Source organism: Microcebus murinus, chromosome 17 (genome assembly GCF_040939455.1).
Source record: "Microcebus murinus isolate Inina chromosome 17, M.murinus_Inina_mat1.0, whole genome shotgun sequence".
Lineage (NCBI taxonomy): Eukaryota > Metazoa > Chordata > Mammalia > Primates > Cheirogaleidae > Microcebus > Microcebus murinus.
This window is the reverse complement of record NC_134120.1, coordinates 4,245,244-4,261,596: the sequence shown is the minus strand read 5'-3', so window position 1 is coordinate 4,261,596 and position 16,353 is coordinate 4,245,244. Positions and strand designations below refer to the sequence as shown.

Genomic DNA, 16,353 nt, shown 5'->3' with positions numbered 1-16,353 from the left:
AGAACCACAGGTATAACCAGAGAGAGACCCCAAAGGCCTTGCTGGGGGTGGGAAGCCAATAACTAGCACACTGCATAAAGCAGGAAATGGTCACATAAAGTAAAAGCAAATGTAAAATTAGCAAGTGGAAAGACATGTCAACAAAAGGTAGAACCAGGAGGTGCTGAGAAGGCTGGTGCAGTACAGGAAAGGCTAGGTAACCTTATTTTTCTAACCTGCTAGAACAACATGTTGGTAGACAGTGGAGAAGGCAGGGATGTGGAAGGCAGTCCTGACTCCTGAAGATCTCTCCAACCCCTTAGGGTCAATAGGACCCAAACCAAACTCCTTGTGTTTCTCCCAAACTCCAGGCTCCTCTCCTGAGGCTGTCCTCCTGGTCCTTCGTTTCATTAGAGACATTTTCTTCCCAAGCTACTTTCAAAGACAGGATATCAAAACCTTTGAGAAAGAATAAAGGAATTCAGGACAGGCGTGGTAGCTCAGGCCTATAATCCTAGCACTCTGGGAGGCTGAGGCGGGTGGATCATTTGAGCTCAGGAGTTCAAGACCAGCCTAAACAAGAGCGAGACCCCATCTCTACTAAAAATAGAAAGAAATTAATTGGACAACTAAAAATATGCAGAAAAAAAAATGAGCCGGGCACAGTGGTACATGCCTGTAGTCCCAGCTACTGGGAAGGCTGAGGCAGGAGGATCACTTGAGCCCAGGAGTTTGAGGTTGCTGTGAGCTAGGCTGACGCCACGGCACTCTAGCCCAGGCAACAGAGTGAGACTATGTCACAAAAAAATAAATAAATAAAGGAATTTGTTTTCAGCTAATTTGCATATCAAACAGCTTGTTCTTATCACTTCCAGTTTTGCTCTCAAAATTTTTGCATAATTCTCCTTCCTTGCCTCATAAGAATGAAATGTAGCAGTAAATGGTTTCAAGTAAATTTTAATAATTATCTTCACTTCCTTATTATCTCCTTCTGAAAACCCTTAAAAGTTATGCATGATAACTTTAATTGTCAACTAGAAGCAAATTTGTGCCCTAGGGGACATGTGGCCATATTTGAAGACATGCTTGGTTCTTGCAACTGGAGGAAGGTGTACTACCAATACCTAGTGTGCAGAGGCCAGGGAGGCTGCTCAGCATCTTACAATGACCAGGACAGACACCATAACAACGAATTACCTAGCTCAAAATGTCAACAATATCAAGGTCAAAAAAAACCTGTTTTAGAAGGTATACATTAGAATGGTAAAGAAAGAAGGAAAGAAAGAAAAACAAATACTTTATAATATATCCTAACATTATTTTATAAATGCTACTCTTTTTTTATAGACACAGACAAAACACACTATATCTTAAAATTCCAGAATTACATATACCATTGGACAGGGGGAAGGAACAGTTGCAAATAACTATTTAGAGTCAATTAGACTTGATGTTATCACACAAGATTTTTAGTTCAAGGAACTATAATGGCAAATAAGCTGTGTAGCTCAGCAGGAGGGAGGGGATAGAATCCCTCCACAAAACACACCTACCTACCTAACTAAATCGGAACACTTTTATCTTCTGGCACTCCACCAAAGGACAAGAGTGAAATCTCTTACCCATATTCATCAACTTCAGCTTTTTTGAACAGACCTTTTAATTTTGTTTTCTTTAACATTCTCTGTAAAAGTCATTTGATGTAAATTGTGATCCAGCTAAGACCAGGCCTCTATTTTTGTCCCCAATCCTCACCCTGTAAATAATTCCCATCACTAAACAGTCTCATTTACTGTAGGGCAGGGTGGCGGGAATGGAGGAGGGTGTGTGTGTGTAAAGATTTATGATTCAAATTCTCCCAAAGTGATAGAACACATCCAGAGGTAGCAAAGGGAATAACTAAAAATGCCACCTTAGAGTATACAGCAGCAATTATAATCCAAAGCAAAGAATCTTATTTAAAAAAAAAAAGTTTTAACTTAAGCAAAGTTATTTTACAACTTCCAAAGCCGCTCAAGGATCAAGTCCTACTGGTAGAATTTGTACTTTCCGGCCACCCTGCTTCCTTCATACCTCACCTCAAAGCTGACTCCTCACCGCCAAGTCAGTGCTGGATACGGCTAATCATCACTGAGGCCCTCTAGGTACACACGAGTGGGCAGGGGTGGCCTGCGAGTGCCACTCGGAGAGCCACACGAGTGCCACCCGACCTCCGAGCTCAGGGTCCCCTCTGGCGGCATCCTACGGTTCTCGGTTCTCGGGGTGGGTGGTCTCCAACCGGTCACTGGGGTGGGACGGACCCCTGTCCTATGCGGAGACCCCTTCCATTCAAACTCAAGGATAAAAGGGATCATTTAAAGTCCTCACGTAGCTGCTCTTGCCACCATTCTGCTTCCTACTAATCAGGAGGGGAGTGTTCTATACACGTCTGTTCAGGGTCTCCGGAGCCAGTCCCTGCCCTACAGGCGCACACCCACCGTGTGGGCTGCCAAAACGGCTCACACGGCAAGGATGCCAGCCCATGCCCCCGAGGATCCCCAATGTGCACATGTACTGTGCAGACTCAGGTGTGCAGACTCAGGCGCATTGACTCGGGAGCGCTCCCAGGTGTGCAGACTCGTGCGTGCAGGCTCAGGAGCGCTCCCAGGTGTGTAGACTGGTGCGTGCAGGCTCCGGAGCGCTCCCTGGGGTGCAGACTCAGGCGCATTGACTCGGGAGCGCTCCCAGGTGTGCAGACTCGTGCGTGCAGGCTCGGGAGCACTCCCAGGTGTGTAGACTGGTGCGTGGAGGCTCAGGAGCGCTCCCAGGTGTGCAGACTCGTGCATGCTGACTGGGGAGCGCTCCCAGGTGTGCAGACTCAGACGCGCAGGCTCGGGTATGAGAGCTCAGGGATCACAAAGAGAGACGCAGCGCCGCGAACGACAGGTCACACCAGGGAACCTCCAAAACCGGACCACCCTCCTCGCGCCCCAGACCGACGTCGCGCCTCACCAACTCACCTCTTCCAAAAACTTGGTCAAATCGTACACCTTGTGGTGCAGGATCAGCCAGGTGCTTTTGCTGTGGTTGTGCTTCTGAATCTCTTCCAGGGTGTAGTACTTCACCTCCTTGTGAGACTGCTCAGCCATCTCGGCACGCAGCGAGCCAAGCCCAGCACACAACAGCCACGGCGGGGCAGGAGAGTTAGCGACTCCGCGGGCTCCGCCCGGGACATTCCCCGCGCGTCGGGCACCACGCCCTATGCTGGGCGGCCGACGCTGCGGGGGTGGGGGGCGTTACAAAGCACGGCCTTCGAGGATAGGCCAGTATCCTTGTCACTCAAAAGGCCCAGCCTTTGATAGACCCTCCCCCTTCCTCCAGGCCTGGCGCGCCCCCGCCCAACACGCGGCTGCTGATTGGCTGCAGGAGGTGCCCTTCACAATCTCCGGCTGCTGGAGCTCGCGGAGGGCGGAATGGGGCTTCGCTGAGTCTGCGCAGAAGACAGCGGGCGGGATTGCGGGGCGGGGCCTCGGCTGGCTCGAGGCGGTCTGGGCCGGGGCTTCTGAAGGTGTCCCATGTCGACACCACGTAAGGGCGCAACAGGGCAGTTTGCCACCGGTGCAAAGTCTATCCTTGCTAGGGCAGCGACCTCAGCACAAAAGCGCGGGGTGTTTCCTAACCACCCCTAAGTACCAACGTTAATTTGTAACAAAAGTAGTAATCCTCCAAGTCCATCAAGGGTCGCCACGGGGAGACTGTCAACATGCACGCTAGACCGGTTTCACAACCTGACCCCTGTGACACAAATGTGCTGCTCCCCGCTGACCCTCGCCCGGGGTTTGCAATGCCTCGTCCTCACGGGAGAAAGAAAGCCAGGACAATTATTTTTCCATATAAAGCAAGAGCGTATAAGCTAAACTCTTTTAGTAAAAAACTCCTCAGCTATTCTAGCACACTTTAGTTAAGTAAAAACACTTCAAAACCAGCATCTATAAAAGAAAATTATTTTGACCTTCATGCTGTTTCTTAAAAGCAAAAGGTAAAATTCCCATGTAAAAGACGCCCTCCCTATACTGTGAGGTACGGCAAGGACAAAGAATTGAGAACAAAAAATACCGTACAGACCTTGTTAGAATAATTCTTATCTTTTGGGCCTCCTCACAATTTAGTCACATTTTCACAGATAATTATTCTTTATCATAAATGGGTGTTGAGTTTTATCTAATGCTTTTCTGCATGTTATTTTTACTTCTAGCTTTTTCATATAATAGAATATATTGATTGATTTTTAAAATATTGAACTACTTTGAATCTCTGGAATAAACCTTACTTACTTATGGTGTATAATTCTTTTTATATATTGCTGAATACTATTTACAATGTTTTGCTAAGAATTTTTATATCTATGTTAATGAGACAGTGTGTAGTTTTCTTTTTATATACTGTATTTGTTAGGTTTTGATATTAGAGTAATACTAGCATCATAAAATGAGTCGGGACCTTCTTTTCCATTTTTTGGAAGATATTGTATAGAAGTGATGTTATTCTTTAAAAGTTTGGTAGAATTCTCCAGTGAAATCATAACGGGCCAAGAGATTTCTTTTTTAGGTTTTAAACTATCCAATTTCCTTAAGAGTTAAAGGACTATTCAAATTATCTGTTTTATACTGGGTGAGTTGTGATAGCTTATACTTTTGAATGAATTGATCGGTTTCATCTAGGTTGTCAAATCTTTGTGTGTGGAGTTGGTTATAGTAGTTCTTTATTATCCTTTTGATGCCTGTAAGGTCTGTACAGTGATATCCTCAGTTTAATTCCTGATATTAGTATTTTATAATTTTGACTTCTCTTTCTTTGTCAACCTTGCTAGAGGTTTGTCAATTTTACTGATATTTTTAAAAATCCAGCTTTTTGTTGCACTGATTTAGTCTATTTTTCCATTTCATTGATTTCTGCTCTTTATTATTTCCTTTCTTCTGCTTGTTTTGGGTTTCGTTTCCCCCTTTTCTTTCTAGTTTCTTAAAGTGCAACTTTAAGAGTATTACTTTGAATTTTTCCTCTTTCTCAAATATATGCACTTAGTGTTATAAATTTCCTATATTATTTTTTAAAATTAATGAACCAGATTATACTTTCCATAACCATTCTTAGGACTGCTGACCCAAGACTTTCAATAGAGCAACCGGTCTCTTGAGTTCATGGCTACCTCTATAAACAAATGTCAAGATTGCTTCAGACTTTAGTCCCAGTTCCAAATAACTCCAGAAGTGGTTAAAATAAAAACGTTAGTGCTAGTAATCTGGATCCTAACCCTGATTTTGTGACTTACCTGACGTTTGACTATAAGCAGTTCTAAGCCACTTGCTTAGAAAAAAATCTGTTTTGTCTCCAACACAAGTTAATAGAACAAGGGTTCTAGTACATCTAGTACATCTCATTTTTTCCACCAAAGCTTTCCAAGTCTTCTAGTGGATACCCAGGGGTAAGAACCTCTAGTTTTCCCCATTATAAAATGATCTGATTACACTGGACTCTTCGGAAATGTCAGAATAGAATAATTTAAATTATAGGTGCTTAATGAGTGATTATATGTCTTAGTAATTTCTTTAGGAATAAAAGGTACCTGACATACCTTATTTGGGAAATAATTACAGTCTACTTTTTTTAAAAAATATATCTACTAGAAGTTTAAATGTAAAACTTGCAAAAAAATGTTATTTGAGAAAGCATGTTTAAAAATTGCATATGAGAAATACTGTCATTAATAATTATGTGCTATCCTAATGTGGCCACTTTATTCATTAGTATAATACTAGATTATAGCAGCCTAGTTCTTTGGGATTTGATGAATGTGTTTTTTTTGTTTTTTGTCCTCGCACATAGAAAGCAATCAATCAATTTTACCTAGTACTATTATTATTACTCAATAGGCTTTCCTTATTCTAAACCACAGGTATAAAGAAGAATCCTATCTGGCAGGAACTCCAAGGTGAAGGAAACATAGGCAAATTTGGAGACAAACAAACCAGATAAATTAAAGAAACACAAATATTTACAAACTCCTCCTGACTTCCTCTACTTCAAAGAAAGTAGCCAGTGGAGGGTTTTGAGCATAGAAGGAGAACAATTTGGTTTACATTTTAACGAGATCACTTTGACTCCAGTTTTACACAGAGATGCAAAGTTGAGATTGGAATGGGGATACCAGTTACAGACTGGACTACATAATAGTGCAGGTACAGGGACAGCGCCAGGTTTTGTGGGGCCTTAACCTTCTCGGGCCTCAATGTTCAAGAGGGGAGGCCCTCTTGAAGAAAAAAGAATACGAAATAATAAATGCAAAATTAGGTGTGGGACCTTGGGAGGGATCTGTGCAAGTGAGGGATCCTGCAGCTTGAGCCTTATCCGCGCCTCTGCCTGATGGATGGGACTGCGGCCCACGTTAGAGTGCCAGAGGCAGAGGACATGACTGAATTCTGGATATAGTGGGAAGGAAGGACTGGTGGGTCTGTTGACAGATCGAATGTGGCGTGTGGGACAAAGACGAGAGGATGCTAACGCTGAGGTCTGGGGGCTGGGCAAATTGCGGGACCATCTACAGGATACACAACCCAGCTCTCCTCTCAGGGAATCGCCTGACCGACTGCACCCGGCGTGGTCAGCGTTGGTGAGAAGAGCTGACAGGCGCAGCATGCCAGGAACGCAGAGGGTGCGGGGCAAGCCAGGAACGCGCGGGGCATGCTGGGAGAGGGTGGCGTGCGGGAGCGCGGGGCCACGCTGCAAGGAAAGCGGGGCACGCAGGGAGTTTGGGGCATGCCGGGAGTGGCTCCTGAGGGGAATCGCGCCCTGAGGTGAGGGTCCCACCCGACTGGACCCGACCGGACCGAGGGGCATCTGCTTGAGGAAGCAGAGTGGAAGCGAGGGAGGCCGCTAGCGCCTTCTCTCTGAGGGAGCAGGCCGGTGCATCTGAGCCTCAGGAGGCCGTGGCTTTGAAGGCATTGCTTTTATAGTTTTTGTTTTGTTTTGTTTTTTTGTGAGACAGAGTGTCGCCTTGTTGCCCAAGCTAGAGTGAGTGCCATGGCGTCAGCCTAGCTCACAGCAACCTCAAACTCCTGGGCTCGAGCAATCCTCCTGCCTCAGCCTCCCGAGTAGCTGGGACTACTGGCATGCGCCACCATGCCCGGCTAATTTTTTCTATATATTTTTAGTTGGCCAATTAATTTCTTTCTATTTATAGTAGAGACGGGGTCTCGCTCCTGCTCAGGCTGGTTTCGAACTCCTGACCTCGAGCAATCCGCCCGCCTCGGCCTCCCAGAGTGCTAGGATTACAGGCGGGAGCCACCGCGCCCGGCCGCTTTTATAGTTTAAAAAACAAAACAAAACAAAACAAAACAAAAAAAGTCTGACCAGTTGTATTTCCCACTGTCGTGAGGCAGTCTGAGTGGGGAAGGGACAAGAGCGAGCAGGGCAGGGTCGCTCACAGGGCAGGGTCGCTCACAGGGGAGGGCCGCTCACAGGGCAGGGTCGCTCACAGGGCAGGGCCGCTCACAGGGCAGGGCCGCGAGCAGGGCAGGGTCGCTCACAGGGCAGGGCCCGGCGCGGGCGCCCAGAGAAGGGGGGGACGCCGACTTCTTGAGGAACCCGCGGGACTGCGTGTGGTGAATTCGCGGGTGCGCGGTTTGAATCCCGCTGCTTCTGGCTTTGGGATCGGAAAAATTTATCCATCCGTAAAGGCCCATAGGTCCTACTTTTAGTGCATTTTATTTTATTGGAAATTTATAGAGTTACCTTTTTTTTGAGACAGAGTCTCATTTTGTTGCCCGGGCTAGGGTGCCGCGGCGTCAGCCTGGCTCACAGCAACCTCAGACTCCTGGGCTCAGGCGATCCTCCTGCCTCAGCCTCCCGAGTAGCTGGGACTACAGGCATGCGCCACCATGCCCGGCTAATTTTTTCTATATATATTAGTTGGCCAAGTAATTTCTTTCTATTTTTAGTAGAGACGAGGTCTCGCTCTTGCTCAGGCTGGTTTGGAACTCGTGACCTCGAGCGATCCTCCTGTTTTGGCCTCCCAGAGAGCTAGGATTACCTTTTTAAAATGTATGTAGCTTAGACCTTAGCTATGTTTGCACCCAAATCCATTACTAAAGGTAAGAAAGTGAGGCCCAGAAGAAGGTAAGGGGGCCCACCGGAAGCCACGGGAGGGTTCACAGGAAGCCAAATATGGAGCCCACGCTGAATCGGACCCCCTGTCTGTTTTTCCTGGGAGGGGTCCCCACAGAGGTAGAAACAAATGACGCTCCAGATGGGCTTTAAGTTCCAGATACTTCAACTCACTGACTTCACAGACTGGGCGCTCATAGAGTTTTGCTTCTGTTTGGGTTCTCTGTTGTCTTCAGATGTAGAATTTTCTAGATAGCTGTTGCTCTTTGCTAACCCTGGTGGTGACTGGGAACAAACATGGTTTACCAGGACAGAAATGTAGTGGAGTTATCCTCTGAACGATATGTTAATAATTCATCCATATATGTTAATGAGGTTTGGCCCAGCTTTTGAGCTTTACAATATAATTCTTATACAATCTACTAAAAGGAAAAAAAAACCACTTTATTTTTAAATCTGCAAGTTTTGCTAAGAACTCAAAAACATTTTTTAAAAATCCTGATAAATAAATTCATGCTTATTCCTGAACAAATCAATCTTGTGTACATACAATTTTCTGATCATTAAGTCTTTGAAGATTGACAAAAGGGGAGGATGCTCATAGAAATTTCTTGGTGACCTGGAATTTAGATCTCTGCTGTAACATATAAAGGAAAAAATGAGATAGAAAGTAATTTTAGTGGGAAATGTGTTTTACAAATGAGAGTAACAAATCACAAAATGTCACCCATGTCTTTGACCTATTCTCTTTAACACAATTGTCCTGGGTTCAACTCATAATTAATATTTTGCTTTAAATTTTACCTTGTTCATTATTGATGCCCTTTACTAAAACTCTTCAGATGAAGTGAATTAAAATTTTGAAGTAGGTTGTGTTTGCCTTAGAACTTTGTGCTTTTTCTCCCTACAACATAAAAGCAGAGAAGAAATATTTTAATTTTTAATGATACCAAAAATCATCTCGATTAAGTCACTAACACCTTTGAATTTGTTAACCATTGTAAGATTATTTCCAGTTTAAAAGAACCAAGTGGTTCTCTGAGGAGAAGAAAATTTCACACTGTGGTGCTTGAGTGAGAGAAATGTGTTGGAGCAAAAAGGGCACTGCCAGCATTCCTCAGTTTACCCCACAAATGCATTTTGTTACCGTGATCAACACTTAAGGCTGGTCACACTCCAGATTCCTGGGCTAATATGTAATTACTTCTTAAAATGAGAGAAAATATGTCAATGTTAAAAAGTTTTAAGTACTAGAGAGTCCAAGTTACTTTCTCTGGGTGTATTTGTGCATGTTAGAGTACTTGAACTTCAATAGGTTGCTTTACTTTTTATATTCTAGTTTTCTTTCCTGTAATACTATGTAGACTTTGGAGGTAGACCCTGTGAATTATCAATGGTAAAATGTGCCCCAAATAGAATTTTAAAGCCATATAACTTAGTGGAAATGAAAAGTAGGTAACAATTTAGAGACATCAGTGGACATTTTTATTAATGTAAAATGAGTAATGTATATTCCTTAATATATATTCTTTATATTCCTTAACCTTGAAGTGCTTTACAGAGATAATCTCAACAGAAGACTGCTATGCATTTTGATTTTTAAAAAACTATTATTGTTATAAGAATTTGTTTTCCTGAAAACAAAATGAAGCTTAATATCTGGAACTATAGAAGATAGTTCTACAGTTATTTGTTAAATAATCACAAAATGGTAGAAATATATTTAGTTCCTGGAGCAGAGTAGGCTTTTAATAAATAGTAGCTGGTGTTTTGTATTATTTATGCTCGAATTATTCTGTGTTATAAAACTGCAGGTTTAAAACTCTAGATTATGATGAAAATGTTCTAAAATTTATTGCAGTGATGGTTGCACAACTCTGAATACAGTAAAAAAAACATTGAATTGTACACTTTAAATGGGTGAATTATATGTTATATGAAAAATATTTTAATAAAACTTGTACCCAAAGACCCTAGAAAATCATCAGAAAAATCTTAAACGTAAAATGTCAGTGATATTTAACTGCCAAAGTTTGCTAACTAATTTGTTTTTATGATCTTATTCTAACACAATGTCAATAATGTGCTAAGCTGGTATTGAAATCTTATTGGTAATACAGTTTACTTCCTTTTTGTTGCTGTTTTTTTTTAAAGGCCTGATTGTTGAGACGTTCAGTCAACAGAAAATATGAATCATTCTAGACAGCAGTCACTGTTCTTCATCACCCTTCCAGATTTACGCAGACTCTGTGCAGTCAGAATAATACTGAGTAATGGGTTGTCAGATACTGAGATTAGGAGTACACAAATGAGGATGTGCAGGTAAAAAATACATCTTATAACTAAGGCTTTTAAAAATTTTTAAGACCCATAAGAGCTGTTTTAGAAGTATTTTCTTTAAAGCAAAATAGTTACTCAATCTGTGTATATACTTTCAAAATAAAGGAAGTCAGTTTTGTTTTGACCAGATATATTGGATTACATTTAAGGAGGGACTTAAAATACTTGTGATAGAATATCACACTGTTGAGTTTTTGTTTGTGACCTCTTATGTGCTTTTGTAAAATTTAAAATCTGCAGACATTCATGAATTAAATCAGGCTCCTCCAAACTTAGAGATCTTAATCAATATTTACTAAGTATCCACTGTTTATAGCACACTTAGAGCCACTGTAAACACTTTAGTATAGTTTCTTAATTTTCAAGTCAGTATAAAACACTGAAGAGTATTTTTCCAGGATCTATATCAATAAAAATGACCACAGGTGGTCTTTGGAAAACAGCTTAGAGGAAGCCTAAAGTATAATTTCATGATTACTGAGGACCCACCATGTATTTAGTCCTTTAAGTTGCAGAAGATTATATCTTTAATTTCTTGGAGAAAAACAAACACCTGTAAGATTCTAGGGGCAAGAATTAAGAAAAATGCTTTTGAGATGTCCTCCATTGTCATCTTATTTACAACACATTTCTTTTCCTTATTTGCATATTTTCCCACTCAGGGGCAGACGGAGCCTGTGCCCTTTTTGCTAAAATGTAATTTGATGCCTATTGAGGACTTCACCTGTGACCCCTTCTGGAAATAAAACAGGTAGAAAACCTTAAGTGAGGTTTTCTGCTGTTTGGCCTCAAAGGCAGCCATGCCCGCAGAGCAGAGCTGTCTTAATTCAACCTCTCAGTCACTGACAGCCTGAACAGAGCGAGCAGACAGACCTGGCCTGTATCAGAGAAAGGCAGGCCTTGCAAAAGCAAGTCCCTGCTGCACCTGGCTTCCAGCAAATAGGAAGCCACCAGAAACAGGTTGGCCTACCTTGCTTTTTGAAGCAGCCCCATACACATACTCATTTTAATTTATTTCTTTGATGATTAGTAATGTTGAAAAATTTCATATTTCTAACTATTCCATTTGTGTTTTTCGTATCTTCCATTCGAACTTTGAAACAAAATTATTGGTGGTAATTCGCATTGTGATGATGTTTGTTGTAAATTCATTTGGCTGTTGAAAACTAAACTAAAACCACTACTCAATTCTTTTGGGCTTGGAAAGAATTTCTAGGCAGTAGTAATTTTCAAGGAGTTGGTAACTTCACTGATAGGTGAATCCTTAGCCTCTTGCTTCCAGTGCCTCCTGCCCACCACTTAAAAAAAAAGGAGTGGAAGGAACAGGAATTCAAAGAGATGGATTCCTCACTGTGCTTAGACTTCTTCAAGTGTACATATAGGACAGAAATGGAGCTTTAAAAAATGAATTTAGTCTCATAGAAGAAAGAGCTTGGGAAATTCAGCTACAGGGGACAAATTCTCATGTTAGTATCAGTATCCACAACTTCAAAATCCTCTTAATTCAAATGTTGGCTGAGTACCTATGCTGTTCAAGGCACCATGCTAAGTGTGAGGAGATAGAAGTCTACAACACAATTGTTGTCTAGAAAAACTTAAAATTTTAACTATGCAAAAATTTTAAATGTTGCAGTAAAGTCAAAACACAGTGGGCAGGTCTACTTTGTAATATATTTTATCTCCACAGGCAGTTGCTGTTTTTGCATCAAGATATTCTTACATCACCTGTGCCTGGAATATTAAACCAAATTTGGGTGGTGATGGCGGTTAGTATTTTAACATTTTATGAAATATTAGTACCAATTATTGGGAGCAATATTGATAAAAATAAAAAAATTCAGGTATTAAAGCTAAAATTGAAGATGGTTTATGAGGATGTATCACACTGTATTATAAGTTTGATTGAACTATTTATTAACAGAATAACTTTGATATGCCCGATGTTTAAAATCCATTAGTTTTCTCTGTCATAATGCTAAGATAAAGACTATTAAAGAATAAAATGTTACAGTATAGTTTTTTAAGATGGCATGGGCTTAATACTTTTTAGTCATATTTTATTCTTTAGAATAAAAGGAAGAGGGCCTGGCGTGGTGGCTCACGCCTGTAAACCTGCACTCTGGGACGCCTAGGCGGGTGGATCATTCAAGGTCAGGAGTTTGAGACCAGCCTTAACAAGAGCGAGACCCCATCTCTACTAAAAATAGAAAAGAAATTAGCTGGATAACTAAAAATATATAGAAAAAATTAGCCAGGCATGGTGGTGCATGCCTGTGGTCCCAGCTACTCGAGAGGCTGAGGCAGAAGAATTGCTTGAGCCCAGGAGTTTGAGCTTGCTGTGAGCTAGGCTGATGCCATGGCACTCTAGCCCAGGCAACCGAGTAAGACTCTGTCTCAAAAAAAAAAAAAAAAAAAAAGAATAAAAGGAAGAAGTTTCTCATTTCAACAAATTTCCAACTGTTTTTTAATTTTTTCCTTTTTTAACGAATCCTGTGTCAGATTAATCTTCAACTGTTTTTAAGGAACTTAGATCAATGTTTCTTTTAATTTGGAAATTTTACTAAAAAATGCTTTTATACTTAGTAAAATGAGTATTAGAGACATATTTTCCAGTGCTATATGTAACTGGGAATTATGATGAAATTCCAGAAATTTGTATAAAAATCATATTAACCTAAGATTTTTATCAAAAATCTTTCTGAAAATTCTGTTTTTCTGAGTTTTTAATTCCCCAGAATTCAGTGAAATCAACATTTATTAACAACGCTGATAAATCATCCAAAGCCTTTAGTTCTTTTTCTTCTAGGTCTTGATTGTATGTCCATCTTATATCTTCTTATCCTTAATATAGTTTTTAAAAAGGACAAACTGTTAGTGAACAAGTAGACTAGTATCTCTTATTTGTATCCCTTTCTACCTGAAAATCTTTATTGCACAAGGACATTATTTTAGAGTTCTAGTAAATTATCCTAATTTGGGCAAGAATAATTAGAGGAAAGTGGCCATCTATTTTTTAAATATGTGATTTGTTATCTTACAAAGGTATTCTCTAAAAATAATTTACAAAAATATTTAAGTAGAGGCCGGGCGCGATGGCTCACGCCTGTAATCCTAGCATTCTGGGAGGCCGAGGTGGGCAGATTGCTCAAGGTCAGGAGTTTGAAACCAGCCTGAGCAAGAGTGAGACCTCGTCTCTACTATAAATAGAAATTAATTGGCTAACTAATATATATAGAAAAAATTAGCCGGGCATGGTGGCGCATGCCTGTAGCCCCAGCTACTTGGGAGGCTGAGGCAGGAGGATTGCTTGAGCCCAGGAGATTGAGGTTGCTGTGAGCTAGGCTGACGGCATGGCACTCACTAGCCTGGGCAACAAAGCGAGACTCTGTCTCCAAAAAAAAAAAAAAAAAAAAAATTAAGTAGAAAATGGAATTATTATACATACTATTTTGAAACTTGCTTTTTATTCCTTCTTTAGTCTCTACTGGATATCTTTCCATATTAGTCATACATCTTCCTCATTTTTTAAGGCTGTGAAATATTTAATTGTATGGGTATATAGTACTTTAATACTTTCTAATGCACACCTGAGTTTCTAGTTTTGTGCTGTTACAAACTGTTTCAGAAAGCATCATTGAAATTATATCATTTTTATTTGATAACTTCTATGGGTTAAATTTTTAGAAGTGGATTGCAACCGTAATCTGGATTTTAAACTATAATCTGGGTACTGCTAAATTGGTCTCTGAAAAGCTTATGCTAGATTACATTTTAACAGTGTTCTGGGCATCATGGCTCACAACTATAATCTCAGCACTTTGGGAGGCCAGGGCAGGAGGATCACTTGAGATTGAGACCAGCCTGGGCAACATAGTGAGATACCACCTCTATAAAAATAAAAAATTAGTCAGGTGTAGTGGTGTGCCTGTAGTCCCAGCTACTGGGGAGGCTGAGGCGGGAGGATTGCTTGAACCTAGGAGTTTGAGCTATGATCATGCCACTTCACTTCAGCCGGGGCAATAGAGCAAGATTCTGACTCTTAAAAAAAATAAATAGTGTATGAGAGAAACTTTTTTTCCATACCCTCATGAACACTGTAGATAATAGCAGCCTTTAAGTATTTGTTAATCTGTTAGGTTAAAAATATTTTCCTTTAATTTGTATTTATTTCATTAGTGAGTTATAGCATTTAGGCCTTCTGAATGTGATCTTCCATTTGTGTCCATTTTTCTTATTGTCTAAGAATTTATTGTATACTAAGAAAGATATTAAATACTTAGTATATGAAATTTATTGGACTTTTCCTTTGTAAGCCTTCTGTGGTCATGTCACTCCCAGAAAGGCTTTCTACGCTTTGAGAATGTGCCCACAGATTCTAGTTCAGGAAGTGCATGGTCATCACTTCCCCAAGGCATAAAAGCTAATAGGATGATGGCCTTATTCTGTGCCCTCTGTTGTATAATGCTTAAAATCTTCTTGTATTGCATAATTTAATTATATATATGTTAAATTTATGTTAAGTCCTTTTTATAAATGTGGATTTTTGTTATAGATACCATTTTATAAAACTGGAAAACTTAATGCCTGTATTGAAAAATACGGAGCTAAGGTAAGTTTTAAAAAAGGATAATAATTCCAGATGTTTATATTGATTATGTGTTCAACTTCTTCAGTTAGCAAATGAAAATTGGAATGTGTTTCTCATAAATCATTGCTATGCATGTGAAAGAATCCAACGTTTTTTTCAAAAAAATTATTTTGTGCACATTTAATATAGAAAGAGGGGAAGAGGCTTATGTTTTTATTGGATACTTTATTGCAGCCATTTATGTGGCATAATCTCATTTACCATGTATTGATATATCTTCAAAGAAGTGAATCTCCCTATTTTCACATATGAAGAAAATGAAACTCAGCAAGGTAAAATTATTCTTTACAACCGTATAGCTACTAATATGTGAAGGAAAAAAAATTATAGATTGTATAATGGTGATGAGCTTCTGGATCTTTGCAAGGAAAAAGATGAATACATGGGCTTGAGTACCACTGTGTGTCTCAGTAAATCAAGTCTTGGAGCCTTGACTAGAAGTCCCTTCGTGCCTCTTCATGTAACTCTGAGGCACTCACTGGTTATTCTAACAGCCTGTCCAGCCATACTGCTGGCCTCTGTTCCTAGATCTATTGGAGTTCAAGATAATGAAATTTCTAGTCGTCTCTAAAATGAGATGCTGCCTTTAGGTTCTAGAAGAATAATAAAGTCTCAGAAATGGTATTTTCTATTTCCCTTCGAAGTCTTTGAATAACCTGAAAGCTGGTTTCAGACATCAGTTACAATCTGGGAAAACAGTATTGTTTAGTAGCAATGAGGAAGGATTATGTTTAAATCTTTTTTATAAGTCTTTGGTCATCTAAGGATTCTGGTTATCTGAAAGGCCATTTATGAACTATAAGAACCAGATTACAGTATATCATTCACCTAGAATAAAGACCTAGGTCTTTAAGCAATCCCTACAAAATTCTATTCTTTATTATGGAAAACATGTCATGGTTTAATGAAGACCCCTTAGCTCCTAGAGAATTTAATCTTATTATTAATATACTGATTTAAAAATTCTATTGCTGTAGAATCTATGCGTAAAAATTGGAGGAAGGCCAGTTTTTGGACATCACACAACAAAGAACAGTGGTCCCCAAGAGACAGGAAACCAACAAGATGAGCCCTAGGATTTCCCCCAGCTTCTTGATTATAGAGGATATTCAGGCTGCAGTACAGGGAGGGGCGGAGGGCAGGGAATATCTAGTGAGAGTCTGCTAATCTCCCTGAATCGAGAAGAGAGTGCTGAGAGTCCAGGGAGGCCAACGCAGCTAGAGTTTTCAGGGGCAAAGTACCAGAGA

The 16,353-nt window shown here is 40.5% G+C and overlaps 2 protein-coding genes across 4 annotated transcripts in view; one reads left to right on the top strand and one right to left on the bottom strand.

The window, feature by feature from the left end:
* Positions 1–3,237, bottom strand: part of CYB5A (cytochrome b5 type A) — a 30,973-nt gene extending 27,736 nt beyond the window's left edge. The window contains exon 1 of one of the 3 annotated variants that reach the window (XM_075993799.1): positions 2,979–3,237. In XM_075993799.1, the coding sequence (XP_075849914.1) occupies positions 2,979–3,107 (129 nt within the window). In that variant the 5' untranslated portion in view covers positions 3,108–3,237. The remainder of the gene's footprint in view (positions 1–2,978) is intronic. The other 2 variants (XM_075993800.1, XM_012781215.3) reach the window with 2 other exon arrangements.
* A 7,069-nt stretch (positions 3,238–10,306) lies between these two features.
* C17H18orf63 (chromosome 17 C18orf63 homolog) overlaps positions 10,307–16,353 on the top strand; it is a 50,252-nt gene continuing 44,205 nt past the window's right edge. Inside the window, exons 1-3 of the mRNA XM_075993741.1 lie at positions 10,307–10,440; positions 12,146–12,224; positions 15,011–15,067. Of these exons, the coding sequence (XP_075849856.1) occupies positions 10,307–10,440; positions 12,146–12,224; positions 15,011–15,067 (270 nt within the window). The remainder of the gene's footprint in view (positions 10,441–12,145; positions 12,225–15,010; positions 15,068–16,353) is intronic.